Raw genomic sequence first — 27651 nt, 5'->3', positions numbered from 1 at the left:
GATAGGCTAGCAGTCAGATCTCAGGGTAGAGGGGACAGACACAGTTGATATGGTGGCAAACACCTATAATACCAGCACTCAGGAGGCAGAGGCAGGTAGGTCTCTCTGTTCAAGGGAAATCTGGTCTACATAGCAAGTTCCAGTACAGCCAGGAAGACATAGAGAGATTCTGTCTCAAAAACAAACCAAACCAGCAAAAAAAAAAAAAAAAAAAAAAAAAAAAAAAAAAAAAATCAACAGACAGATCCAAACTGGGTCTTCATGATGATGTGAAGAAAGGGTAAAAGGGAAATGTTTATTATTAGAAGGTATATCAAGATTGGATGAATTTTGATGAAAAGCAAGGGTTTGGGCAATTCATACAACTCTTATCTGGGTTGTATTACTGTCAATTTTCTATGCTTTTGTGATAGGATATGGCATGCCAAAGATCCACTCGGCTTCCATGGTGTTCCATTGACCAGTGCTTACTTAGAGTCCCCAGAAGGGAGAGGCTTTTCAGACAGGAAGGGAATGGCAGGATTTGGATCAGATCAGAAAACCTACAAGTGCCCCAGCTCTGATATGGGTGTTTATGTTTGCCTACTGTGCGCTTGGCTATACTGAAAACAAACAAAACTCATGACTTGGTGTAGAAATGAGTCAAAGGAGCAGGAACGTGAGGTGTGGGTTCCGGGACTTTCTCTGCAGGGACAGTGAGGTGTGGGTTCTGGGACTTTCTCTGCAGGGACGGTGAGGTGTGGGTTCCGGGACTTTCTCTGCACTGTATTTTAAAGCCAGTGAATCCCCCAGGAGCTGGCAGAGCAGGATGCCATTTCCCCCTTTTTAATGTTCACTGAAGCAGCTGCAGTCACAGCAGCCGGCTGCAGGCAAGGTAAGATCTTAGCTTCCTGGAAAGACCTGGGAAGAGAGCAGGGCTGTTGGGAACTCCATCCCCGGCTTAAGGCTGGAAGCGTTTTATGTAAATATTTCTGAGTTCAGAGAGGATGGTGCTGTGAGCTCTGGTCTTTGTAAAGGAACCATTTTTGATGCAAAGGCTCCCGTCAAGGTAACGGCCTTCCTAGAAATAAAGCGTGTTTCTTATGACACTTGTGTTTTCTTCTTGCCCTGCCCAGTGAGTGTTAGAGCTTAAGAAAGGGAGTGAACGTGAGCTAAGGACTACACAAAATAAGACACTGTTGAAGGTTTTAGGGATTAATCCCATTAATGTAACGAGAAAATCTGCACATCAAGTCAGTGATGCTCCCTGCTGTCACTCTTCACACACACAGGCACACACAAACACACAAACACAGAGGCACACACAGAAGCACATACACACAGGCACACACAGAAGCACATACACACAGGCACACACAGAAGCACATACACACAGGCACACATAGAAGGGGGGTGGCCTGGGCACTAGAAATGCTTAGTAGGTAACACTAGCTAGGGCTTTTCCTTAGTCTGGTGGTCTGGCCCTGCCCCACTGGGCGTCCCCCATTGGTGCACTGCCAACTAAGCTGCCTGGCGCTCCCCTTGGGCCCTGGGCCATTTTCTGTTTCTTGTCATCATCAAACAGGCCAAGTAGTCAGAGTTTGTTTTAACTCTACTGACCCCAAAATGCCTTTTGTCTTTATCAGACGTCATTCTTGACTTCTCAGAAATGGAACTGTTTCTCTTTTTTCTGTTTCCTCATATTTTTTTAAAGGGCATAAACTGATGAGATGGTTCTCAAAATGGAGCAGACAGGAAAAGCACCCCATTCTGGTTTGTTTCTAAATATCTATTTATAGAATTTTCCGGTCATTTCTTTTGGGACTGTACAGATGGAATTCCTGGCTTTGGGGGGGCTTTCTTGGCTTAGTTGTGAGAGAGTTGGAGATGAGACAGGTTTCATTCCTGCCCTTGAGGAGTTTAAAATCTAATCGAGAGAGGGAGGCGACTAAATAAGCCAAGAATTCACTTCTGGGTTCTTGAAGTCAGAGCTTTGGCTTCAGTGTTTCTCTGTATATCCTTTAGTTTTAATTATGTGAAACAGTAAATTTACTTGTTCGTGGAAAAACATCTCTGAAACTCAAATAAAGGAAATTCAATCTAGAACTAATTTCCAAGCTAGTCTGCTGTGCTTGGCTTTCGTCTTCACAGCCCTGCATCCCAGGCCTGTGACTCGGAACCTTAAAGCCCTCACTCTGTCCTGCCACCCTTTGGAGGAGGCTGGGGTGGGATCCAGCAGTACAGAGGAGAAAACCAGAGAGCTTGCAGGGGGATGGAGCTTATGGACAAAAGCCATTGGTACCAAGGACAGGAAGAGCTAAAGGCATAGTAATCAAGGTCTTTTTTTTTTTTTTTTTTTTTGGTTTTTCGAGACAGGGTTTCTCTGTGTAGTCCTGGCTGTCCTGGAACTCACTCTGTAGACCAGGCTGGCCTCGAACTCAGAAATCCACCTGCCTCTGCCTCCCAAGTGCTGGGATTAAAGGCATGCGCCACCACCGCCCGGCCAGTAATCAAGGTCTTATGTGGAATGACAGAGACACTTCACTGTGCCAGGTTATCTTGTCTGCCTCCCCTGCTCCAGCACACACCGTGACACACTGCAAGGAGTGTGGGAGAGCGCTTTGTGCTGTTTGAATGAAAAGTAAATTATAAATAGACATATTTTTCGATGTGATTCTAATCATGGTGATGATTATAATGTAGTATGTATTAAATGTTTACTATCTGCCTGGCGCTAAACTAATGATGGAGATAAATCTTTTGCCCATGTGTTTTATATCTACTGGTCCCAACTTTGCCCAGATATTCACTTCTAAATGGAGTCTGTTTTAACCCCATTGACAACTGTTAATTTGGAGACAACAGGCATCATCTTTTCCACTTTTACATTGTTACAACTTCCATGAGAGGTTACTAAAAAAAAAAAAAAAAAAAAAAAAAAAAAAAAAAAAAAAAAAGGAGAGCCTGCATAAAGCTTCACTAACCTAGATGATACCTCAGGTAAGGTACTAAAAGAAGAAGGTAGGGAGTTATCATTTCCACCATGGACTGACTACATGCTAAACAGATCACCATGGCTATTTGTGAGTGAAACACATTCCTATTTTACCAAGTAGAGCAACTGAGGACTGGGCACACACACACACACATATGTATTCACACACGTGTGTGTGTGTGTGTGTGTGTGTGTATATACTGCATATATTGGTAGAGTTCATATTTCTGTATAAGCTCTCTCCAAACCCTGCTCCATCAGGTTGGGATCAATCTCCATTGATCCATCAGGTTCTAAGAACCAGATCTTAGAGCTCAGCCCTAGCATCTCTGACAACGTTGTATCCTTGAGAAAGTGAATCTACTTGTAACTCAAAAATTAAAGAAAATATCTGAAAACTCCAGGCACAGTGGCACATGCCTTTAATTCCAGCATTCGGAAGCAGAAGCTGGCAAATGCCTTTGGGTTTGAGCAATCCTAGTCTACACAGTGAATTCTTTTTTGTAGTTGTAGTTGTTGTTTTTGGTTTTTTGAGGCAGGGTTTTTCTGTGTAGCCCTGGTTGTCCTGGAACTCACTCTGTAGATCAGGCTAGCTCTGAACTCAAGGATCCCTCTGCCTCAGTTTCTGCCTCCCAAGTGTTGAGATCAAAGGCACCAACACCACCTGTTTATATATTGAATCTAAGCTAGCCAGGGCTATACAGAGATATCCTGTCTCAAATAAGTAAATAAGTGGACTAAATAAATAATAAGTTGAAATCAAAATGTGTACTTTATGAAGACTTTCAAAACATTTAGTGATAATACTCGTCCTTATTTGGACACTACACTCTCTGTGTGCATAAAGACTGAAGCTCACGGGGTAAACCTATCTTTCTTTCATAACTTCTCTGGAAGGTTACTCATAAACTCCATTTTACACATGAAAACAAAGGAGCCTGAGAAGGTCAAAGCCAAGGGAGTTCAGTGTAGCTGGAATTCAAACCCGTTCCAAACCCTGTACCATTTCACCACATCAGGAGTGCCACGACAGAACCTGGGTTCTTTTACAAGAACAGCTTCTACTTAAAGTCAAGAGTGGCTTGGCTAAATTCCTCTTCGAAGTCTAGAAGAAGAGTTTGGTGTTTAAAAACAAAACCAAACAAACACCACCCTCACCCCCACCCCGGCCAAAAAAAAAAAACCCTGACACCATCTCTTTATCACTAGGCAATACTGTCTCCCTTATTTGCATCTTCCTGGACCAAACTGAACAGTAGGGAATTGTCCTATCTGCTGTCAGGACCATCCTCATGGACTTCAAAGAATCCCAGCAGAGGAAGGGCCTGCTCCAGGGATGGGGGTGGGTGGAGAGACGGAGGCTCAGATTTAGTCTTCCTATGAGCAGCGTGCTGCAAGTGACTGTCTCCCTGCCAGCTGACTTCGCTTTGAATCTGAGGCTTTTCGCGGCCCCCACCCCTGCTCGGTCCTTCTCGTCAGTCCAAACAGGCTCAAGGCCCAGCTCCCGTTTGAAGTGGAGGTGCTCCTCTTCACACGTACTGTCTGAGGTGCTGGGGATTAGGACGCTGCTCTCCATGGGGCAGAGCCTGCCTAAGCCTGGGCCAGCAGTGTGAGCGTTCAGCCTCTCTCAGGTGATAGTGGCACTCTGGGCTTTTCTACTGGGATCCCTAGGCTCCCAGAGGGTCTTAATTAAAGTGGATGTGTGAGTCTTGGAGGCAAACATAGTCCGAGAACTCTGCTTGGGTACTTTTTTTGAGTTCTCATTCCTTTCTGCCTTGCCTCAGAGACCTGGGTGCAGAGAAGAAAAAAACAAAAAACAACCGAGACAGCTGTATCTTCCTGCAAGAGTTTCTGCTTTAGTTGTTAAAAGCTGGGGCCCCCAGCAGCACAGCACGTCTCTGACCAATTCTCCGTGCTAGTTTAGAAATAAGTAGAAACACCCCGGTTCACCTTGAGTCATGCGTTTTCTTTTCCTGGAATTGTTCCACGGGAAAGATAATGGATACACGAATATGATAATTAATCTTCAGTTTATTTACACAATAAATGGTATTTAGATGAGGATATTGAACTGTTTCCTTAAGTATCTTCCAAGTATCTTTATAAGTTTCAAATATGGGTTTAAAGAGCCTGGCGAGATGGCTCAGTGGGGGAACATCTGCTCTGCAAACATGAGGACCTGAGTTCGAATCCCCAGCACCCACACCCATGGCCTTGCCTGTTTGTTGTCCCAACATTGATAGAGCAGAGACAGATAGTTCCCTAGAGATAGCCAAAATTACAAACTAAAGATCTACTCATTCAGCAAGCGACTCTCTCTCAAGGTAGTAAGCAGTGAACAACAAAGGGAAATACTTGCAAGTCATCTGGCATTTGCTCATGGGTACTGAACCCATGTGTGCCTACACTGCACACAGACAAATATTTTTAAAATGAAAAAGTAAAAACCAAAATACCATATTCTTCCAAGGCTGGAGTAATTCAGTGATAGAGCAGTTCTCTAACGAACTCATGAGGTCTTGGGCCTGACCCCCAGTACTAAAAAAAAAAAAGTTTTTCTTGGAAGGACCATTATAAAAGGTAGCAATACATTTTTGTGGGCAGAGAATGTTGCCCAGTGATAAAGCACCTTCAGAATATGTGCAAGGCCCTGGTTTTGATCCCCTGTACTGGAGGGGAAAAGAAAAGACACAGTAATATATTTATTTTTTGTGATTTCATTTGAGTGTGACTTGTTTACTGTATAATTGAGGCTTTATCTGCTTTATTAATAATTAAAAAGCTAATTGATACACAATAATTACTTATCTTTTAAATTTTTTTTTCAAGATTTATTTATTTTTATTTTATATGAGTACACTGTAGCTGTCTCCAGACACACCAGAAGAAGGTGTCACACCCCATTACAGATGGTTGTGAGTCATCATGTGGTTGCTGGGAATTGATCTCCGGACCTCTGAAAGAGAATCAGTGCTCTTAACCACTCAGCCAACTCTACAGCCCCAATTGCTTATCTTTATAGGTTAAAGTATGACATTTCAGTACCTGCATATAATGTTTAATGATTGGATCATGGTAACTGTCAACATACATCACCTCAAACGTTTATCATTTGGCTGTGTTGGGAACATTGAATTTTTAAAAGATTTATCATATGTTTAAATATTGTGCATGTGAATGTGAGTTCATGTGTCTACAGAGGCCAGAAGAAGGTATCATATCTCCTAGATTAGCAGTCTAGGTGGGTGTAAGCTGCCTAATACAGCGATGGTATCTGAACTCAGGTCCTCTGGAAAAGCAGACCGCTCTTAACTGCTGAGTCATCTCTCTTGCCTCCTGTATTGTGGACATTTGAAGTCTCCTCTACAGATATTCTCACTTCCATTTCTTTGTGATTAACTCTTTCTTTCTCTCCTTTCTTTCTCTCCTTTCCTTCCTTCCTTCCTTCCTTCCTTCCTTCCTTTCTTTCTTTCTTTCTTTCTTTCTTTCTTTCTTTCTTTCTTTCTTTCTTTCTTTCTTTCTTTCTTGGTTTTTGAGGCAGGGTTTTTCTGTGTAGCCCTGGCTGTCCTGGAACTCACTCTGTAGACCAGGCTGGCCTCAAACTCAGAAATCCACCTGCCTCTGCCTCCCAAGTGCTGGGATTAAAGGTGTGTGCCACCACTGCCCAGCTAACTGTTTCTTTAACTTCTACATAGAACATTTGACATTTATCTATGCCTGACTTATTTAATGTAACCTTTATGCTTCTGCAAAGGATAAAACCTCATTCTTTTTTTATTTTCTTTTTACTAATATTCTAATTATCTACAGATACCACACTTTATCCATTCAAAGCCTTGGTTGACCCTGTATCTTGGCTTTTGTCAATACTGCTGCATTAAACATGAGACTGCAAATATCTCCTTGACATGACACCATTATTTCTTTTCCTTGGGTTTAAAGACAGAAGTGGAATGTGTTCTTTGTTGTTGTTGTTTGAGGAACTTTAATGCTGGTTTCCACAGTAGCTCTACTAATTTAATATTCTCATCAATGGTGTTTTCCATTTCCTTTTTAAATATTAATTTTGTACTTTACTCTCTATATAGTCAAGGATGCTTTACCTTCTAGACTCAAACCTCATTATGCTAGAGACTGTGTCTTGCTGGATTGTCACTGTATCCTTGATGTTTGATGTGTATTACATACATCATAAATATCCACTGAATAAGCAAAGAATTATTTTAAAATGTGTAATCTAGGGCTGGAGAGATGGCTCAATCATCAAGAACATGGCTGTTTTTCCAGAGGACCCAGGTTCAAGTCCCAGCACCCACATGGGAATTCTCAACCAGCTCTAACTCCAGTTACAGAGGCTCCAACACCTTTTTTTGACCTCTACAGACACTGTGTGCATGTGATGCTCAGACATACATGTAGTCAAAACACCCATGTGCACAACGTAAAAACAAATAAATCCTAAACAAAACAAAACCCAAAGATATGTGATCTAATGACGATGGACCCATGTTTGCTTGTATACTATAAGAACCTTCCTTTTCATATTTTTTCTTATGAAAGTACTCATTTTATACATTAGAGATTGTCACTTTAAGGAGCCACCCACGATTATTTACAAAGAAATAGTCTGTGGATTTTAAAACCAGGCAAGCAAAAGCTTACCAGTTTGTGAGGCTGATAATTTTAAATAAATGGAGAACATTTTCAGTAGAGTGAAATGGGGTCAAACCAAACTTGTATAAGTGTTTAAGGGAATGACCTGGATTTGCCTGAATATGAGAGGCTCTTCATTGCCTTATCGTGTTAGTGCCAAGATGTGTTGCTGTAGGGTATGTGTATGCTTGACACACTGCATGTGCTGTCAGTAAGGGCAGCTGGGAGAAATGATAGTACCCTGAAATCCAGGCTTGATGGCGCATTAGTGATTAGTGTGTGAGTCTTGGACATGTGAGTATCTTCAGAAGTCACACTGAGACTCTTCGACAGAAGCTTGGTTGTATGCAATCTCTTTAACACTAACACCCAGATAAAAGATAACCTTTTCTTGCAGGGATGAGATGTATCTGGTCACAGAGCCCAGAGGATGGAAGAGACTACTTCACAGTCTTTTAAACAACACAAGCATTGTCGGAGACTGCCATCTGCCCCATCCTTCCCCATTCCTTTCTGCCCTCAGAAGATTTTTTTTAACGTGTTCAGGGCCGTGATGTTGCAGAGTTTTGCTACCAACTTTCCTTTTATTTCAATGTTGGCTTTCTTTCCCCTATGTGCTCACTGACGTCTGATTGTGGGGTCAAGCTATAATTAGTCTGTATATGAAGTTTAGTTCACTGTGGCTCTTTTGGCACTAGACTCAAATGGGCTTTGATGTCTGGCTGGAGCTTTGATCCCAGACCCTCAAATGGTGGTCATCACCCAATCCAAAGGATTACACTCTTCTTCTCCCCCCTCCTATCTGGAGACAGCTTTCCTCAATTACATCAGTTGTGTCTGTCTGGCCATAAAAGCTGCAAGGCATCATTTGTTGCTCTTCTCTATTGCAAATTGTGAAACTGATACTCTTTGCTGTGTCTGCAATGGACTATTCACTGCAGGATAAGGAATTTGCAGAATGATGCTCAGACTTTGATGGGAGTACTCTCTGGAATTGTTCTGTCCAAGGGCGCAGCTTCATACTACGATGCAAGGGCCCTTCTGGCACTGCTTAGAGAATACCTTTAAGAACATGTTACATAGTTGCAGTGTGCTCAACCGCATGCTTTCTTGCTTGTACCTGTAGTTCATTCTAACAAGGCAGCAGGTCCATTCTTTCTTTAATGTCACACTGGGGGGGGGGGGGGCTATTTCAGGGTTCCTGAGAAGAATAAGCCTCCAGTGAGAGGAAAAGATCAAACTAGCACTGAACACTACTTGAAAGGAGAGAAATAAGTTGCACTATTAGGGAAGAAGTGCCGGTGGCTGCTTAAAAGAAAGGGAGAAATCAAAACCACAGCGGAAAGTGAGACCCTGTTTGTAGTGGAAAGGGCCCATGGGTGACTACTGGCCGCAGCCTTCTGTTACCTACAAACGAAACACAGACTTCAAGAATCAAGAAATTCAGCAAACTAAACTAGAAAGGAGAGTATTTGGTTATTTAGCTTTAGAAGAGAACAGGGGCAACCAGGCCAGTGACATTGGGAATTTTCCTGGAAAAACAATTACAGCATTGAGCTCCTTGCTTCGAACTCCATTTGACAGCTGAAGTTTGTTTTAATTGGCATCTGAATGAACGGCATTACTTACTAATGTGTAATGGATACTTTGAAAAGCATAACCTCCCCCCACCCCAATCTGTGACCATTTTATTGGCAGAACCCTTTGCATACATTAGTTTTAATATTTAAACTTGTTGGGAACACTTTTTCACAGAAATGAACAAGCTGGTATGACAAATGGCTTGCTTTGGCCTAACAGGCCAGGCTAAAGGGGCATGGGGGGGGGGGCGGGACAGGATGTGTGTGTGTGTGTTGGGGGGAGGTGGGAAGGTGGAGAAGTTTGGAGACACAGTGACTTGTCTGTCAGCTGTAACAAGATTTATTAGCAGTGTGTAAAAACACATTTCAGCTTCCCCCACCCCTTCAGCTATATAAATATAGTTGTCAATGTGTGACATAGCACAGGCCACAATAGCAGCGTCCACCCAACCAGAAGGAACATAATTCAGAACTTGAAAGCAAGAAGTCTGTTTAGAAATGGGTAGAATGGAACAATGACAGAGGACTTGGGAGAGTGGCCTGTGTCATGTAAGGCAAGACATTATTCTAAAATTGTCTTCCTGAAACTGGGAAGCAAAGTTAGTTCTTGTATTACCATGTAGTGTTTGGCGCACAGTAGGCATGAAGAACGTGTGTCCTGTAGACTTTGCACGGGTGGAAACAGCTGAATATGGTTTCATTTTTATATCATGCTAATTAACGAACCAAGCCTGTCTTCCCTTTTATGTCTGTGGGAGGTAGGAGGGGGGTGGAGGAAGGTAGGGGGAGGATAACGGGTGTGAGTGGGTGGCAAGGAAGTGCTTGCTTTTGTTTGTTGTCTTCTTGGTAAAGGTCAACTTAATTCTATTTGTTGTAGAGATTAAGTGGGAACTATTGAGTTTAAAAGTATGCTAATAGAAGAACAATTTCTAACTAACCAGCATCCTCTGGAGTCTCCTTTGGTAATTATCACTGGCATGCTTCTAGGCCTTGTACTGTGTGAGAGCACTGGCACTATGAGGGTATTAAATCAGTCCTTGCATTCAGGGAGATTTTATGAAGTAGCTGGAGAGAAGATAACACAAGGAACACCTAAGTACACAGACTGTGTGTGCTCAGAAAGAGAACCAGACAATAGTGTGTGAGAAGGACCAGACACTCATGCAGTTAACTGGTATGGGGGGGGGGGTGGACCGGTAAGGGGCATGGGACATGAACGAATTGATCTTGGAAGATTAGACCACATAGAGGGTAAAAAGAGAGAGAATTCCTTGCTGGAGTTAACAGCTGGACAAAGGTGTAAAATTCTGAAATCATGACCTGAAATGTGTTCCTTCATATAACTCTTTGTCTTAACTTTCTCAAATTGTGACTCGCTAAATGCAATTTCTGAGGTGCTTGGATACAATGCTTTTAAGAGGCATGAGGTGTAGCCCCATAAGCCAGCTAGTGGCATTTCCAGATAAATCCTGTGCCACTGAAATACCCGCTGAGTGGCATACCAAGGACACAAGGTCAAACCCGGAATAGTACTTTAGAGGAATTAAAAAAAAAAAAAAAATTCCCCTGGGCTGGGGTGCAGTGGGGTGGAGTGGGGCGGGGAGGACCCAGGAGCACTATAACATTCTCTCTCAGTCCTCGACCCTGAGATCCGCCGGCCTCTATCTACCAAGTGCTGGGACTAAAAGCATGTGCCACCTCCTCCTCGCGGAGAGCGATAACTATTTAAGATTTATGTGCTGGACCACCTCATATATATTATATGCCATGTGCCACTGTAATTCTTAGAATAGGCCGGTCTGTTAGCTCCATTTTACTATTGGGTAAACGGAGGCACAAAGAGAGGGCACTTAACTTGCTATTCGTGGATGAAACAGGAATCAGATTCAGTCTGGATTCGGAGTCAGGGCTCTAGTGAACAGAAGCTAAGGAACAATAAAAACCCAACCCCTAGGTGCTCACAACCACCCCTCATAAAGTCTAGGCTTTTGTAGGAATTGATGCCACCGCTGGTCTCACAACAGCATCCTTCTGTAAGACTTGAAATGCTTTCTACAGCAAAGCTTCGGTTGAAAAGCTAAAACAAAAAGAGTTTTAGAACAATGTCCTTGCTTATTTTTTTTTTTCCTTCCAGTTACAAAATAGAGTTTAAAACAAAGGCGACCTCCAAACCCAAATCCACAGAAATGATGTTCTGAGTACCGAGTGGACACTAGCTTGGGATGAAGAAACCCAGAGCCAAGGGAGAGGACTCGGAGCGTGGACGCGTGAAGAAGGGGTTAAGTTTCAGAAAGTTGTCCCGGGAGCCCAAAGCCACGGCGCCCGCGGACGGGCCCTCGGGGCTGGCTGTAACAAGATGCTCGGCCCGCGCCCGCCACAGCCTCCGGAGATGGAGCCGAGCCAATCGGCGCCGAGGGGACCGCGGTGCCGTCGGACCGAAAAAGGGGGCGCGGAGCCGGGGCGGGGCCGGGGCGGGGCGCGGGCGGCTCCGGCGCCTGACAGGAGCTGATCGCCGCGAGCCGGCGGAGGAGGCGGGCGGGCGGGCAGGCGGGTGGCGGGGCTCGGAGTGACGTAGCGTGGCCGGGGCGTTATCAGCTGCGAGGCCGCAGACTGGAGCAGCGCGGGATGCGAGTGCGGGCGGCATGAGCTCGCGAACCGGGCCCTAGCGCGTACTGCTGCTCCCGGGCTGGCCGGGCCTCGGGGGGTCATGAAGCCCGACGCAGCGCGGGAGCCGGAGCTGCTGAGCCCCGGCCGGGGCGCGGAGGCCGAGGGGCGCTGGCGGGAGAGGGGCGAGGCGGACACGGAGCGGCAGCGCACCCGCGAGCGCCAAGAGGCCACGCTGGCGGGGCTGGCGGAGCTGGGGTACCTGCGGCAACGCCAGGAGCTGCTGGTGCGCGGTGCGCTGCGCTGCTCCGGGGCCGTGGGGACGGTCGCGCCGCGCGCCGGGGAGCTGCGGGGGGACGCGGCGCAGCGCAGCCGCCTGGAGGAGAAGTTCCTGGAAGAGAACATCTTGCTGCTGCGGAGGCAATTGGTAGGTGGTGGCCGGTGGCCTGGCTGGAGGGTGGGCTGGTGGCGTCTGGCCGTGGGCTCCCTGGCCGCGACGTGACCCCCCCCCCCCGTCTCGATTCCCCTGGCCCCCTGGTGTCGGGGATGCCCGCCGCGCGTGACTTCCACGCGTTGCTGGCGGATGCCTGCTTTGTGTCACCTGAGGAGCTGGCGGATTGCGGGGAGGGGTGGCTCCTCTTCTATAATGCATTTGGAATTCTTGGAGTCCCTTGGTTCCAGCCTGAAAGTTAGGCTACTGTATGCCCCTTTCCTCAGAGGTTTGCAACCCCCACTTAAAATGCCATTTCGCCTTGTGGTTTCCTTGGTTATTCCGCCCCCCGCCCCCCCCCCCCCGTGGGGGCGTACAAAAGCGAGGACGAGGCTTGTTGCCTGCCTAACTGTCCAATATTGAGTTTTACGGTTACGGCGAAGCTCCGGCTGGGAGCCATGCCCTACCCGATGCTCTCTCTCCAGCAAGTCTCTTTCGCCTCGGCTGGTGCTTAGTTTTAAATAGAAGTCCTTTGTATAAGGCTGCTAAAACTAGATGCTAATACTGGCAATTTGGCCGGAGAGCCTGCCCCCTCCTCTTTTATCCGGTCCGCCAGCTGTGCTTGGTGGTGGAGGTGGGAGAAGAGAGAACCTGCTCACTGGGAGTATTTATCTTATTGGATTTCTGTCACTGTCTCAGTCGTTCTGTGCAGTCTTCATTAGCAAGGAAGAAAAAGAACTTGGACCTTAATGTGTTGAGAACAGCTTTTGATGCTGCCTCAAAATAATGGCGGCAGCTTTGTTTCAGTGACCTCAAAATGTAGTTTTCGAAACAGCAAAAAGATTCTTATCCTAGCGTGTTGTATGAGACTACTTAAGCTAGATAATGGCCCTCTGAAAGTGATGTGGGTTGTCAAGTGTTTTCTTGTATTACCGTTTTCTAGATTGCTTGTGTAGTTATTAAAAGCACCAAAGTGCTTTTACTTAATTCATATTTTTCTGATGAAATTCAGTTTTTTAGCACACAAGCATGTGGCTTCTATCTCCAAGCTTTTAAAAGTCACAGGACACGAGCAAGAACTAGATATTTCCGTGTATCTATTTTGTAAGAATGTGTTCTGTGGTTTGTGCAATAGCTCTGTTTTGGCATTTTTACTGTTTCTTTGGTAATGGAACAGAATTGTATGTACGTGAATTTGAGACAGTTCTTTCTGGTCGTGACTGGTCGTTTACATTTCGGCATTGTCTTGTACAATAGCACCTTTTTGTCTTCCCGAATCTCAAGATCCGTGAGTTGCGAGTTGCGCATTCCTATTGTCCGCTTCAGGGGAGCAAGGCAGTGTGTCAGGAGAATTCCACTCCAGTCAGTGTTTATGGTACTATTTTCATTTGTAGACTTGGCATTCTTGATTTAAACCAGATGCCTTTTGCGTTCTTTTGCTTTCCCAGCAAGAGGGAGCACTAGATGGCAGTGTGAGTTAGCACAACCAGTCTGTCACCTTGGGAAACCCAAGCTGAGTTCAAATCTTGATGGGCTTTCCCTGGAGGGTTTTGGATTCTGCCAGCTCACATTATACTTGGCGCTGGCTATTAGTATTAATTTCTCGCTTTCAAAGGCCTTAAGACTGATTAAGCCCCACTAAGCAACTAATAGAAAACAAAATTCTGTAGGCCATGACATTTGGCCAGAAAACCTCACCTAAGAAAGATTAGAGTGTAATGTAGAAAATCTGTTACTTTGACTTCAAGAGCCTACTGTGAAGGATTTTCTTTAAACTGGCTGTACACCAGATGATTCAAAATTCTTTGCCCTTACCTATGAAAAGTCACAGTTTGTATAGATTACTAAAAGCTAAAAACAAATCTTTTTTTTCTACCAAGGAGCTACAACTCAGCCACATATATATTTACTATTCATTTAAAATTTACTGTTGTGTGTTTAGTGTATGCAAATGAGTACAATGGTGTAGCACATCACTGCTGTGGACAAAAGTCTGAGGACAAAAGTCAGTAGTTGGTTCTCTCCTTCTAATGTGGGTTTAGGGGACTGAATTCAGACGACCAGGCTTGGACAGCAAGCATTTTTACCCATGAACCATGCTACAACCCTATTATTATATTTAATGAAAAAACTTTGCATCACCAAAAAATTTGAGAAAGATCTAAAGATAGAGGGCATGCCTTGCCTTCTGATTATGCAGTAGCATTTGATCAAAAAGGGCTTGGTGACAATTAGACAAGTGGAGGACTTTGAGGTTTTGTCACTATGTGCCCATTTTTTTTTTTCTTTCCTTGCTTCTCCCTAATCAGAATTGTTTGAGGAGAAGAGATGCCGGTTTGTTGAATCAGTTGCAAGAACTCGACAAGCAGATAAGTGACCTGAGACTGGATGTGGAAAAGACATCTGAAGAGCACTTGGAGACAGACAGCCGGCCTAGCTCAGGTGAGCAAGTGTCGCTGGCACCGAATCCTGCACTAGGGAGACACCCTAGCAAATGGCTCTGGTGTTGATTTCCAGTGTGAAAACAACGGAACAGTAGCCTACCTTTCATTTGCTCAAGGGGGAAGTAAATTCAGTCTATATAAAATTTTCAATAATAGGGTTGAGCTACCCAATGTTCCTTGAGTTTAAAACTTCTGTTGAGATTTTTGGAAAAGCAAACAGACCTCCTTTGAAACCCGAGAAAGTCAGATCTGGGCTAGAAAATTAGTCACACTTCAGCTTCCTGAGATTGCTGTGTTTCCCCTTCTTCTTTTAAGGCATTTGGCCCCTTAAGTTTCTTCTCCTTCTCCTTCTCCTTCTCCTTCCTTCTCCTTCTCCTCCTTCTCCTTCTCCTTCTCCTTCTCCTTCTCTTTCTTCTCCTTCTTCTTCATCTTCTTTTTTTTCTTCTTATATTTACTATTTACTTCAATGCTTTTTTTGTTTTTGTAGCCCAGGTTGGCCTTGAATCCACTCTTCTCCTCCTTCTTCAGCCTTCTGAGTGCTGGGATTATAGACATGAGCCACAGTACCCAACCGTACCCAGAGAAATTAGGTATTCCCCTGAAACATTCCTGATAAAGCTGAGAGTCTGGCAGATGTGGGTTCCTTTTTTCACACCTTTAAAGGTGGGACAGAAAGGAGCTTTGAACTGTCCCTACTGTTATGTGATTTTTGCCTTCTCTAAGGAATAATTGAAGTAAAGCCATATATTTAATTTTATGTGTAAAAACCCACCATTTGTGTGAACCCCCCTCCAAGAACTTGAAACAAAAATGAGCGGGTGGTGGTGGCGAACGCCTTTAATCCCAGCACTTGGGGAGGCAGAGGCAGGTGGATTTCTGAGTTTGAGGCTAGGCTGGTCTACAGAGTGAGTTCCAGGACAGCCAGGGCTACACAGAGAAACCCTGTCTCGAAAAACCAAAAAAAAAAAAAAAAGAAAGAAACAAAAATGAGCTTTCCTTTTCTTTGATGTATCAGCCTATCGTCTTTTTTTTTTTTTAAACATAAATGTGTTATTGCTTGATAGGATCCTAATTCCAACCTTTCTTTTACTTGTAGGGTTTTATGAGCTAAGTGATTGGGGCTTCTGGATCCCTTTCTAACTCCTCTAACTCCGTGTTCAGCGAGTGTTTGTCCAGTTGCCATTCCAGCACCTGCTTCTGCAGCCCCTTGGAGGCAGCCTTGACTATCTCAGACGGTTGCCTCAAATCCGCAGGTAAGGATTTTTAGCATGAACAGAAGTTTTAATTGGAAGAGGTCAGGGGTCTTTGAAGTTCTATAGCTTCAGCTGTCTTTTGGTAGGAAACAATCTGGGCAGGGCGCCGCATGTCCTCAGTGCCACAGTTATACTCAGAGCCTACGTTTTGATCTAGATGAACATCTAGACTAACCAGCTCTTTGGTGCCATTTGGTTTTATATTGTGGAATTAGAAAGGCACCTTACTTTTGGAGGAATTGTCCCCATATTAGAGACAGAGGGCTCTGGTTCTTTGTTGCTTAACACTCACCCTTCCTCTCTCTGCCTCCCTTCCTCCCTCTCTCCTTCTCTCACCTCTTTCTGATGTTGGTGATTGAAGCCAGGGCTGTGCCGCCCCATTTTTACCTTCTTTGTGTTTCTGGGTACCTTTGGCATGCTACCCTGAGCTACATCTCCGTCTCTTTATTTTCTTTTAAAAACTATCCTGGAACTCATTTACTCTTTTAAGTACACAGTAAGTTACACATGTCCATCAGTCTGGCCAAGGATGTTGACACTTCAGGGAGCAGGGACCCTTCCATGTGTCTCAGAACACTCCACATAATGAAACTGCCCATGGCCTGTGCACCATAGTTCTTCACTCCCGACTTCCAAGGTAGTCATGACGTTTCTGTTGATGGAAGAACTTATGATGGTCTGCATACATTTATCTTCTTTGAATTCTTCCAACAGGTTTTCAGGGTGCATTGTTCACATTTGGGTATGGTTAAGAAAAGAAAATGAGGGGCTGGAGAGATGGCTGGGCAGTTAAAAGCACTTCCTGCTCTTGTAGAGAACTTGGGTTCAGTCTCAGCATAACCACCTGTAACTCTTGTTCCAAGGGATCTGACCTTTGCAGACACTTGCACACATGTGGTACATATACACACCCTCAGGCACAGACACATAAAATTAAATATAAAAAAATGAGGCCTAGTGAGGTTCTTTAAACGATTTAAGGTTACATAGTTGGGTCATAGCAGGATTCAAACTCAGATCTAACTTATGTTCTGCCACCACTTCAAGGGAATTCAGAATGGTTATGTTCAGCCATCTCATCTCATTTAAGGAAAAAAAAAAAAAAGTGGCCTGTTGCCACAGGTATTATGAGAAGCTTCCACTTGCTAAATGAGAGTTGTCCCTAAAAACCAGAACTCCCCCTTCCTTATTCCTGTTATATTTTGATAACACAGAACAGCAGAGAAAACAGGATTGGAGCTGCTCGGGGGCAGGGGTGAGCCACTGCATTCCTGGTTTTCACCTGAGTACAAGGCTGATTTTTTTTTTTTTTTTTTTTTTTTTTGAGTCCAACAAAGCAGACATCACACTGAGCAGCTGAGGTTGCTAATTGGTCAGGCCTTTGTATTTGTACATGTGTGTTGTCAGCAGCAATCAACCATTTGGGAGAGTTCAGAGCCCTGTTATCTAGTATCTGTCTAGTGTCTGGGCCTCAAGTTCATTGTTAATTGCTCCCTATCACTCTGCAGATCTGGTTTCAGAGGGAAACTTTACAAACCCATTAAAAGGCACTTTGGACAGGTTTCCTCAAAGACAGACCCCTAGTGCCTCCAAATGCCACATCCTTATATAACTGAGACAGTTGGCTGGACTTGGGAAACTGTTTTGTCTGCTCTAAGTAGAGAAAGGAGATAAATGGCAACTCATAGGCAAATGTGACTTTAAGGCAAAAAAGCAGGGTTTTAAGGTACTGAGGGAGGATGATGGGAAATGGTGTTGGCTAGAGAGGCCTCTTTATCTATTACCGTCCTTCCTCTTTTCTTCCTCCTCCTCCATTCTGCAACTCCAGGCAGGCACCCTGCGTTGCTCCATCTTCCTGCTGGGATTATAGCCGTTCCGCCATGCTGGGCTTTCCTACCTTTATCCAGCTCTTTATTAGAGGTTGAGTAGGTACAGACTTGGCATTTTCATTAAAAACAACCCCCCCCCAACCCTCTTTACAAATGATATCCTGGAGTTTAGATTATTTTTGTTTTTTCCTCTCAAGACTTCTAAATGAAGGTCAGAAAGCTTCCCCCTTAGTAGTTAACAGAGTTTGATATATCTTAGGTTCTCACTATTCAAATGGATTGATATAATAGAAGGAAACATTGAATTTCCCCAACTGAAGGTTATATAAAAATAATTTATTTTCCAATGTAGAAACCAACATTTAACTAAAAGCTTTTTTTCATTGTATTTTGACATGGACATTTTTGAAATGTAAGAAGCTTTTTTTTTTGGTTTTGTTTTTCGAGACAGGGTTTCTCTGTGTAGCCCTGGCTGTCCTGGAACTCACTCTGTAGACCAGGCTGGCCTTGAACTCAGAAATCCACCTGCCTCTGCCTCCCAAGTGCTGGGATTAAAAAGGCATGTGCCACCACTGCCTGGTGAAGCTTCTTTTAAAATAGAATTTTATGTGTATGAATGTTCCTGCATGTATGTTAAGTAAGTTTACCACATGTGTACAGTGTCCACAGACCAGAAGGGGCATCAGATCCTCTAGAGCTGTCAGAAGGCTGCTAGTAGCCATGTGGTACTGAAAACTGAATCCAGGTCCTTCCTAAGAGTAGCAAGTGATTTTAACTGCTGAGCCTTGTCTCTAGCCCCAAGAAATTCTAAATTGCTCAGACTTTAAAAATCTTATTAAAAATTCCTTACCCTATTAAAATATTGTTTTACTGTCACTATTGAAGATCTACTGTGACTGTTAAAATTTTATTAGTTGTTATTGTAGTAAGATCTGAAGGCTGGAGGGAAGGCTTGTTGGTTCACACATTCTGCTCTTGTAGAACACCCACTTTAGGTGGATCACGGCTGCTTATAATTCCAGCTCCAGAGGATCTGGCCCTCTTCTTACCTCTATGGGCACCTGCACTCATACGCACTAACACATACACAAAATTAAAAATAAGAATATTCCTTGGAAAAGAAAGCTTTGATCTGTTTTGAATTTTCCCCAAAGGACAGTTATCTTTATTTAAAAAATACAAAAATGGCTGCAGCAAGTGTCTTAAATATTTTAAAGAGAAACCAGAGAAGGGAGAGTAGACCAGAAAAAGAAAATAAAAAGTTTTAAGGTACAGTTATTGGAAACAGAAAGTAAACATTGCTTTTCACTTATCACATTGAAAGGGTAGTTAGGATTTTGATATGCTTCATTTCAGAGTTTGTTTGCATAGGTATCTTTACATTTTATACTGATTTATATCATGATTTTCACTAAGCTTCATGAAGTGCTTCCTTACATTATTCACTAGTTTGAGCTAATTTTTTTTGTTGTTGTTAAAGACATGATACATTGTATTTTGTCAAAATTCTTGAATATTGTTTGCCTTTATTCAGTCATCCATGAACTTCAAGTAAGCTTGTAGAGGAGCTAGTGTGGAGTGGTTCTCAATCGTTTGGCATTCTCTCTCCACTAAGATCACCTTAGTAAACTTTGGCCAGAGTCAAGGTGGCTCTACCAATTCATTTCTTCAGTGTGTCTTTACATGTTTTTCAGATCTCATAGGATGGTTGGAATGTAAAGGCGGCCACTGTGAAGACCAGGCCTCAGGGACAATTTGCAGTTCCCCCTCCACACCACAATTTAATTCCCTTGATGTCATTGCAGATGTGAATCCTAAATACCAGTGTGACCTTGTGTCTAAAAACGGGAATGATGTGTATCGCTACCCCAGTCCACTTCATGCTGTGGCTGTGCAGAGCCCAATGTTTCTCCTTTGTCTGACGGGCAACCCTCTGAGGGAAGAGGAGGGGCTTGGGAACCATGCCAGCGACATTTGCATTGGATCTGAACTGAATGCCACCAAAACAGAGAATTCCTTGCCATCTCCAAGCAGTTTGTGGTCGGCTTCCCATCCTGCATCCAGTAAGAAAATGGATGGGTACATTCTGAGCCTCGTCCAGAAGAAAACACACCCTGTAAGGACCAATAAACCTAGAACCAGTGTGAACGCTGACCCTACCAAGGGGCTTCTGAGGAATGGAAGTGTGTGTGTCAGGGCCCCTAGTGGCGTTCCACAGGGCAGTAGTGTGAACCTTAAGAATACAAAACAGATGTGTTTGCCCTCTGGGGGAATACCCTCCTTGGAAAACGGTCCATTCTCCCCTCCTAAGCAGAGGTCAAAAGACTCAAAGACAGAGCAGTTAGAAAGCAAGAGGTTGGCTTTGCCGAGGGCTGCTCGGCTGGCGCCGCCATGGAACCCCAAAGCAAGCATCTGCCCAAACCACCAAGGCAGCCTCTCAAGAGCTCACGAGGTGTCAAGCCGGCCTTGGGGACTCTATGAAGGAAAGCAGTCAAGGCTCAGCCGTTTCTCCTAATACAAGCCCCAGCGGAGGCCCTGCCATCCCCTCGGAGAGCAAAGCCCTGCAGCCCCAGAAAAAGATGCCGCAGAAGAGCGGCCTACAGGCTTTGCCTGCGGCGGACAGGCCGGCCTTGGACTTCAGAAGTGAGGGCTCTTCTCAAAGCCCCGAGGAAGGGCATCTGGTGAAAGCTCAGTTCATCCCAGGGCAGCAGGCGGGCGCCAGGCCTCACCGCGCACACAGAAACTCGGGTGTCGCCAGGAGCGCCACGTTGAAGGCCCGCGGCCAGGCAGCCACAGAACACGGCCTGCCCACCGTCAGGGAGAAACCGCGGGCGGCGGGCAAGAAGGGCCGTCTCCCAGACGACTCGGATACAAATAAGAAACTCAGGAAGGCCTCCAAGGGTCGGCGCAGTGGCGGGCCGCCCGACGCCGGCCTTCCCGCCAGGCCCCTGGGCACCGGCGGCCATCGAGCAGGCAGCAGGGCGCACGCGCACGGACGGGAGCCGGTGGTGGCCAAACCTAAGCACAAGCGAACCGACTACCGGAGGTGGAAGTCGTCGGCTGAGGTCTCCTACGAAGAGGCGCTGCGGCGGGCACGGAGGGCTCGCCGGGAGCACGGGGGCGCCTACCCCGTGGCCGTGGCCCTGCCTTACGCCAGCCCCTATGCCTATGTGGCCAGCGACTCCGAGTACTCGGCCGAGTGTGAGTCGCTCTTCCACTCCACGGTGGTGGACACCAGCGAGGACGAGCAGAGCAACTACACCACCAACTGCTTCGGGGACAGCGAGTCCAGCGTGAGCGAGGGCGACTTCGTGGGCGACAGCACCACCACCAGCGACTCTGAGGAGAGCGGGGGTTTAATCTGGTCCCAGTTTGTCCAGACTCTCCCGATTCAGAGCGTCACGGCCCCAGACCTTCACACCCGTCCCACAAAAAACCTTTGTCAAAATTAAGGCCTCGCACAACCTCAAGAAGAAGATCCTCCGCTTCCGGTCTGGCTCTCTGAAACTCATGACTACCGTTTGAGTAGCTAATGTAGCCAGTGTCTTCCCCTCCCCTAGTCCCTGAATAAAAGAAAAAGGTCGTGTCTTAATATTTGTGTCATACTTAAATGGGATACTTTCCTTTTACTAGGATAAACCCAAGATAAATTATGTCTTGCCGTCATGTATGGACGCTAGTGCCTTTAATGGAAGGTGAAGGATAGTTAGAAGTGAATATTGACGTCCTAGTGGTGGTGATAGTGAATGAATTTTGATTATCAAACGTTTTGTCTGAGTGTCTGGCAAAGTACAGGTCTGTGATGTTTGCAAGTTTTATTTGGATGAGACCTTTTGTTCCCAAGGTCTGTGGATAAAAATTTTAAGCCGTGAACTTGCTCCTTGATTCTTTAGGGCTGTGTCCCTGGAAGGGCTTTCCAGTTGAGGGGCATTGCATACAATTGTGTAGGTAGAAAAAAAAAAAACGGTCATTGCTTTCTGTAAAAATTTTAATAGCGTCAACATTTCTCAGATGTCTCTCCATTCCAATTTTCTTCTTAGAAGTACACTTTTTGCTGGATTTAGATCTTAGTATACCAGACTGTATAAATCTAGAGGTGGTAAACCAGATAGGGAGACTGATAGGACCTTAAAAGGATTCACAAAAACCTTTGCCACGTGTAGTGCCTCAGCCTTCGTTACAGTAACCCTTTCTTGGGCCATAGATCCAGCAGTTTTTGATGCCTTTCTCTTTCTCTGCTCCAAACTTGTAGCCAATACAACTGTTTGCCCCTTAGAGGGCTTGCCTCTGGGATAAAATGTTGGTCCTATGGTGCAAAGAAATTCACCCTTACTGGGCAGGACTCCAAGCCCAGAATTGCTCTCACCAAGCACTGCCACCTAAGCCCTGGCCTAAATAGTGGTGCACTTCAGTCCTCACTGGACCACTGACTTATCTGGAAGGGCTTTACATTTTTAAAAAAGTTTTTGGTAAACAGTATTGTGTAAAATAGAGTTTTTAAAATACTGATATATGCATGTTTTGTGCATGAGTAGTAGTTATTTGGATTCCTGTTTTGCTATTCCTCTTGTTGAATTACTGTATGATATAAACAGTATGTGTTTTATATATATATATATCATTGTGTAAATTTAATATAACACATTATATGCTGTACTAAATGATTTGTTTTATTGCTGTTAACTTTGTTATTTGTTATAAAAACCAGATGTTTACACCTATACATCTTGTGCTGGCTGATGGTGTTATTTTTGAGACTTACATTAGACTTGTTCTAGAGTAGAATATTATTTGTAATAATAATAATAATAATAATAATAATAATAATAATAATAATAAGTTTTACCAAGCTCAGAGAGGATAATGATTCAGGAAACCTTTTCAAAAATTTTAAATTAGGTTTGTGGGTTTTACTTTTTGTGTGAGTGTTTTGCCTGCATCTGTGTATGTGGACTGTGTGTATGGCTGGTGTGTGTGGAGGTCAGGAGAATTAACTGGAGTTACGGATGGTTGTAAACTACTCTGTGGGTATTGTGAACTGAACCAGGGTCCTTTGCAAGAGCATCGAGTACTCATAAGCAGTGAGCCGTCTCTCCGTCCCCCCAAACATTTCCTTAGTTAAAAGTTCAGGTAGATCTTGTTATCTGTCTTTGTTTTGTTTGTTTTCTGAGACACGGTCTAAACTGTAGCCCAGGCTGGCCTGAAATTCACTGTTTATCCCAGGCTGGCCTTTAATTCTGACATTCAAGCTTCATTAATCACTTGAGTGAGTGCTGGAATTACCGATGTGTACCACCATACCAATTTTAGGTGACTTAGGCAAATAGTTTGGGAAGAAACCACCCCAAGCTTTTACTACACTTTTTTAAACTATGGAAAGTTGGAAGGAGCATACAGTAAGCAGATGTGTAGTCAGCACTCAGCTTCAAGTTACAGCATTGTTTGCCTTGTTTGCTCTAACTGCATGAGACCAGATTGCTGCTGTTGTAGGCCAAAGCCGTGTGGCAACTGTGCCATCTCCCAACTGCACACTGCTGCTTTATTTATTAGACAGGCCCTCAGTCCTCTGCTTGGCCAGAGTCCACTGGCCTTTTTAACTCAGAGAAATCCACCTGCCATTGCCCCTAGAGTTCTGGAATCAAAGGCATGTGCCATCATGCCCAGCCTGCTACGTTACTTTAAAGTATTTTAGGAGTGGTGTTTTATCTCTTAAAAATTCAAGGATGCATTTCGGAAGAGCAAGACGATTTTCTGTCATAAGGATATGATCACACTTCGAATCAACAGGAACTCTTTTTTTTTTTTTTTTTTTTTTTTCTATTTTGAAAGAAGATGTGATAACTAACCCCTGGTTGCCTTCAAACAATACAACCGGATTGGCTTTGAACTCACTTCTGTTCTGCCCTATCTCTTCTGGGATGACAGATGTGCACCAGAACACCTGGCCTGCCTTAAGAACGTTTAAATAGCAGATTTGTACCTTCTTCCATTGCAGCCAGGGCTCAGCTGAGCTTGCAAGGTTTAATTGGCTGTATAGGTTTCTAGTCGTCTTAGTTTAGAATGATGCACCCATATTTTTTTCAAAATTGCCTTAGCTTTTTACAGGTTGAAATGACTGCTTTAAAGAAGGAGCCTGCTCTCTAGATGTGCTGTTTTCCCCTGCTGTAATGTAGACTCTAGACCCTGTGCTTCCTGTAAACAAACCGAGGCTCAAGTTCAAATATTCTCGGCAAGATTTCACCTGGGGTGTTGTGTACTTGCATCAGCTCACACCTCACACCTTTGTTACTGAGCGGAGCAGTGAGCCTTAGGTTAAGTTGGCACCCCCTGATGTCTGTTATAAAAGTGTGCTTAGGTTGAGTGTGTCTAGCATTGAAGGAGATCCTGAATGCCCTTCAGATTCTACTTTGGGGCTTTAGTGTACCTGGCTGATCCTTACCTGAGTTACTGCCTTGTTAAAAAATGAAACTGGTTTTCTAACAATTGTTTCTTCCTTCTTCACTGACATTCTAAGAAAAGAGCTTTTCTTACGCCTTTGTCTTTCTCTTTGAACATCACAATGGGCCTGTGAGTTTCTACCTGATAACCATCAATTGGTTTGTTTTTTGTTTTTAACTGTATGTGTTTGAATGTCTTGCCCACATTTGTGTCCTACGAACTATGTGCATGCCTGATGCTCTCAAGGCCAGAATACGATGTCAGGCCACCTGGAACTGGAGTTGCAGGTGGTTGTAAGCTACCATCTGGATGCTGGGAACCACACCTGGATCTATTGAAAGAGCAGCTAGTGCTCTTAACCATTGAGAAATCTTTCCAGTCTATATTTATTGGATATCTCAAGATCATTTAACTGTTCTTGTTGATGCTTTACATTTCCCAGATTTGTCCAGTTAGTAAGAAATTTTGTTAAAAGGAAGTTATAGAATCAGCTTGGACCCATATTTCAACTATATATTACATACATTACATCTAATTAAAATTAATTCTTAAAAATTTTAATTAATTACTTAATTAATTTTGCATATGTGCATGCGTTCACATATGCCAGGGTATGTGTTTGAAGGTCAGAGGACAACTTGCAAAAGTTGATTCTCTCCTTCCACCAAGGGGATCAGAACTCGGGTCATCAGGTTTGGCAGCAAACCCCTTTGCCCATAGACCCATTTATGGCCCCAAAATTCATTTTGTAATTGCTAAATTTCAGTAATTTTAATGCAAAACAACAAAAATCCATGAATTGTCAATTTTAAAAGTGTTATTTTTTCTTTCATCTCTTTTAAATCTCTCTCATCCTTCCAGACCCACACCAGCAAGGTCTTCATCTTTGTGATATGGCAAATTTCTCTGTGGGTTATGAAAGTCACAACAAGACATCTCTTCCCCACAAAGACTCTTTAAAATCAAATTCATAATCTTTTAGGTTAGCATACAAAGTAGTAGGCTTCACTGTGGCATCTTCACAGATAAGTGATCCAGACATTTTTTTTTTCTTTTTTAGACATTTTAGATAATTCGCCATTCTGCTTTGAATAGTGTTTCCTTGATTATCTGACCAACCCTGAGGCAAGCACCAGGCATGGGGCAAGCTCATTGTTTCTGTTGCTCTGATCTGATCGTCTTGGCACATTCCCATAAGGTTGACTGTGCATGGCATCTGTAACCTGCAGCCGGCTCTTCAGTCATTTCCAGGGTCTTCCCAGTGAACCTTATTCTCAGAGGGGATGCTTTTCTGAAAACCGATTAGTAACTATGGGATGACGACTCCCAGACTGTGAGAAGCATGAAAGACAAAATCATCAAAGAACTCTGGATTTGTTCTCCTTGCCCATCACTCAGCTTCCACGGAGCCGGCAGCTGCTCCACACTCACAAAGTGGGATTTCCGCCATTATTTTCCGCCATTATTTTCAATTGCAAAATCTCAGCTATTGTTATAAACACGAGTTCTTTACAATAATTCCTTATTTTTTAAAAGTTGCACTCATTGTAAAGATAGAACTAGCCAAACAATACATAAATAATAACAAAAACAAGCTGCTTCAATTCTCTCAATTCTACACTTCGGTAAGTTGGGTTGTATCTCTCCGATAAGAGCTATCATATGAAACATACATATATAAATGGGTAACTTTGGCTCTTTTTCGTAAAAATGAAGTCTCCAGCTTCGTGTTTTATTTTATCATGTGTATCTTTCATTTTGTGGATCTCTATGGCAAATGTCCCACTTCTTTCTAACTGCCTGGTGGCTTGAATGAGATGTCCTCCACAGTCTCAGGCCTTTGGATGCTTTGTGTCCCCAGTTGGGTAGGTTTAGAGGGTAGGGTCTTACAGAAGGAATTCACTGGCTTAGAGGTTTCCAAGACCTTGGTCCATTCCATGACAAAGGCATGTGCCACCAATACCCAACTTCAGATACCCTTTCAGTGAAGAAAAAGGCATCAGAGTTTATGGATTACTTGGGTTTACCCAGCTTAGAAAAAGTTAGTACTTAGCCATAAAGAACTACGCAAGCATTCTTCATTTGCACATAAGGCTGTCTGGTTCTCTGGTGGAGTTGGTTAGTTTGTATTTTGAGCTGGTTTTTAGTGACCAAAGGCATTCTATAAGGCTTGGGTAAGGCTTTTGACACACCAAGATGTGTGTGTGTGTGTGTGTGTGTGTTTTAAAATTTTAAAACATCTTAGGGGTGTTTCTCTTAATTTATCTCCTTTGGAGTTCTCTGACAACAGGTATAAATTCAAATTCTACATCCACAGGAGGCGAGGCTGTGGCTGTGTGCTCTCAGAATTATCCTTTCCCAAGGTAACTTTTCTATTTCCTCTGGGACCAGCAAGTGTGAGTTACTTTTCCTGTTTTCATCTTTCACTAAGAGCGCAGTGCTTTAGTGGTCTCAGGACTGTGGGGACACCTCAGTCCTAGGTTCTGAATGACTTTCAAAACCAAAACACTTGGCTGGGGAGAAGGCTTAGTCACTAGAACAACCATAGGATTCTGAGGAATAGAGCCCACATGAAAAAGCTGGGCATGGGACTAGGCATTTGTAACTCCAGTGCCTTGAACTTGTGATCCTCCTGCCTCAGCCTCAGTAGTGAGGACTGTACACCTGGGCCAGCAGGCTCAGCACACAGATTTTTCTGTGACAAGGTGGCTTTGTCATCTCACGGGTGTTTGCTGAAGTTCTTAGAAACTGCAGAAATGTATTCCAAGCTGGTGGTGCCACCCAGCAGCCGGCGGCGGTAGTTCCTGTTGCTTTGCATCTTTGTCAGAACTTGCTCTATAGACCAGGCTGGCCTTGAGTTCAGAAATCCTCCTGCCTCTGCTTCCTGAGTGCTGGAAATAAATGCATGCACCACCACCGTTGGTGGTGGGGCCTAGTAATTACTTTGTAAACATTACTTTTTATATCATCTTTAAGGTCTGTGTTACAAGGGAAATTAGGGATCTCCTTTGAGGGCTTTTAGTCTCTTTCATAAAATAACTTTAGAGTTGCACTCTGAAGGAAGCTCAAGGACAATTTTATTATTAGAGTTTGAGATAAAAGCATCAGGGCAGGCCCACTGAGAATCTCATAGGCTGCTTTAAGAAGAAAGATGGAGACTGAGAAAACCATACCCTTTTGAGTTAGGGCCCAAGGAAACAGGCAAGTCTGTTCATGGGAGCTGTCAATAAACAGTTTTAAAGAAAGTATAGTGGGGGTGGGGGTAGGGGTAAGGATGGGGGAAGGGGTGGGGGTGAGGACATCTTCAGAGAAACATCGAGAAATCCCAAAGTGTCAAACAAGCCTACTTATTTTGGACAGTGTCATAGTTAGGGTTTTATTGCTGTGAACAGACACCATGACCAAGGCAAGTCTTATAAATGACAACATTTAATTGGGGCTGCATA

General features: G+C 44.1%; 1 protein-coding gene across 1 annotated transcript; it reads left to right on the top strand.

The window, feature by feature from the left end:
- The first annotated feature begins 11783 nt into the window (after positions 1 to 11783).
- Dact1 (dishevelled binding antagonist of beta catenin 1) lies at positions 11784 to 22484 on the top strand. The gene is given in 8 exon segments (XM_076922051.1): positions 11784 to 12238; positions 14551 to 14683; positions 15782 to 15801; positions 15803 to 15938; positions 19462 to 20133; positions 20136 to 20186; positions 20189 to 21198; positions 21200 to 22484. Coding segments are annotated over 8 exon segments (2439 nt in total). The 5' UTR covers positions 11784 to 11914; the 3' UTR covers positions 21293 to 22484.
- The last annotated feature ends 5167 nt before the right edge of the window (positions 22485 to 27651 follow it).

The sequence above is a fragment of the Arvicanthis niloticus genome, chromosome 23 (assembly GCF_011762505.2).
Source record: "Arvicanthis niloticus isolate mArvNil1 chromosome 23, mArvNil1.pat.X, whole genome shotgun sequence".
NCBI lineage: Eukaryota > Metazoa > Chordata > Mammalia > Rodentia > Muridae > Arvicanthis > Arvicanthis niloticus.
Note: the sequence above shows the minus strand (reverse complement) of the source record. Positions and strands in the feature narration are given on the sequence as shown.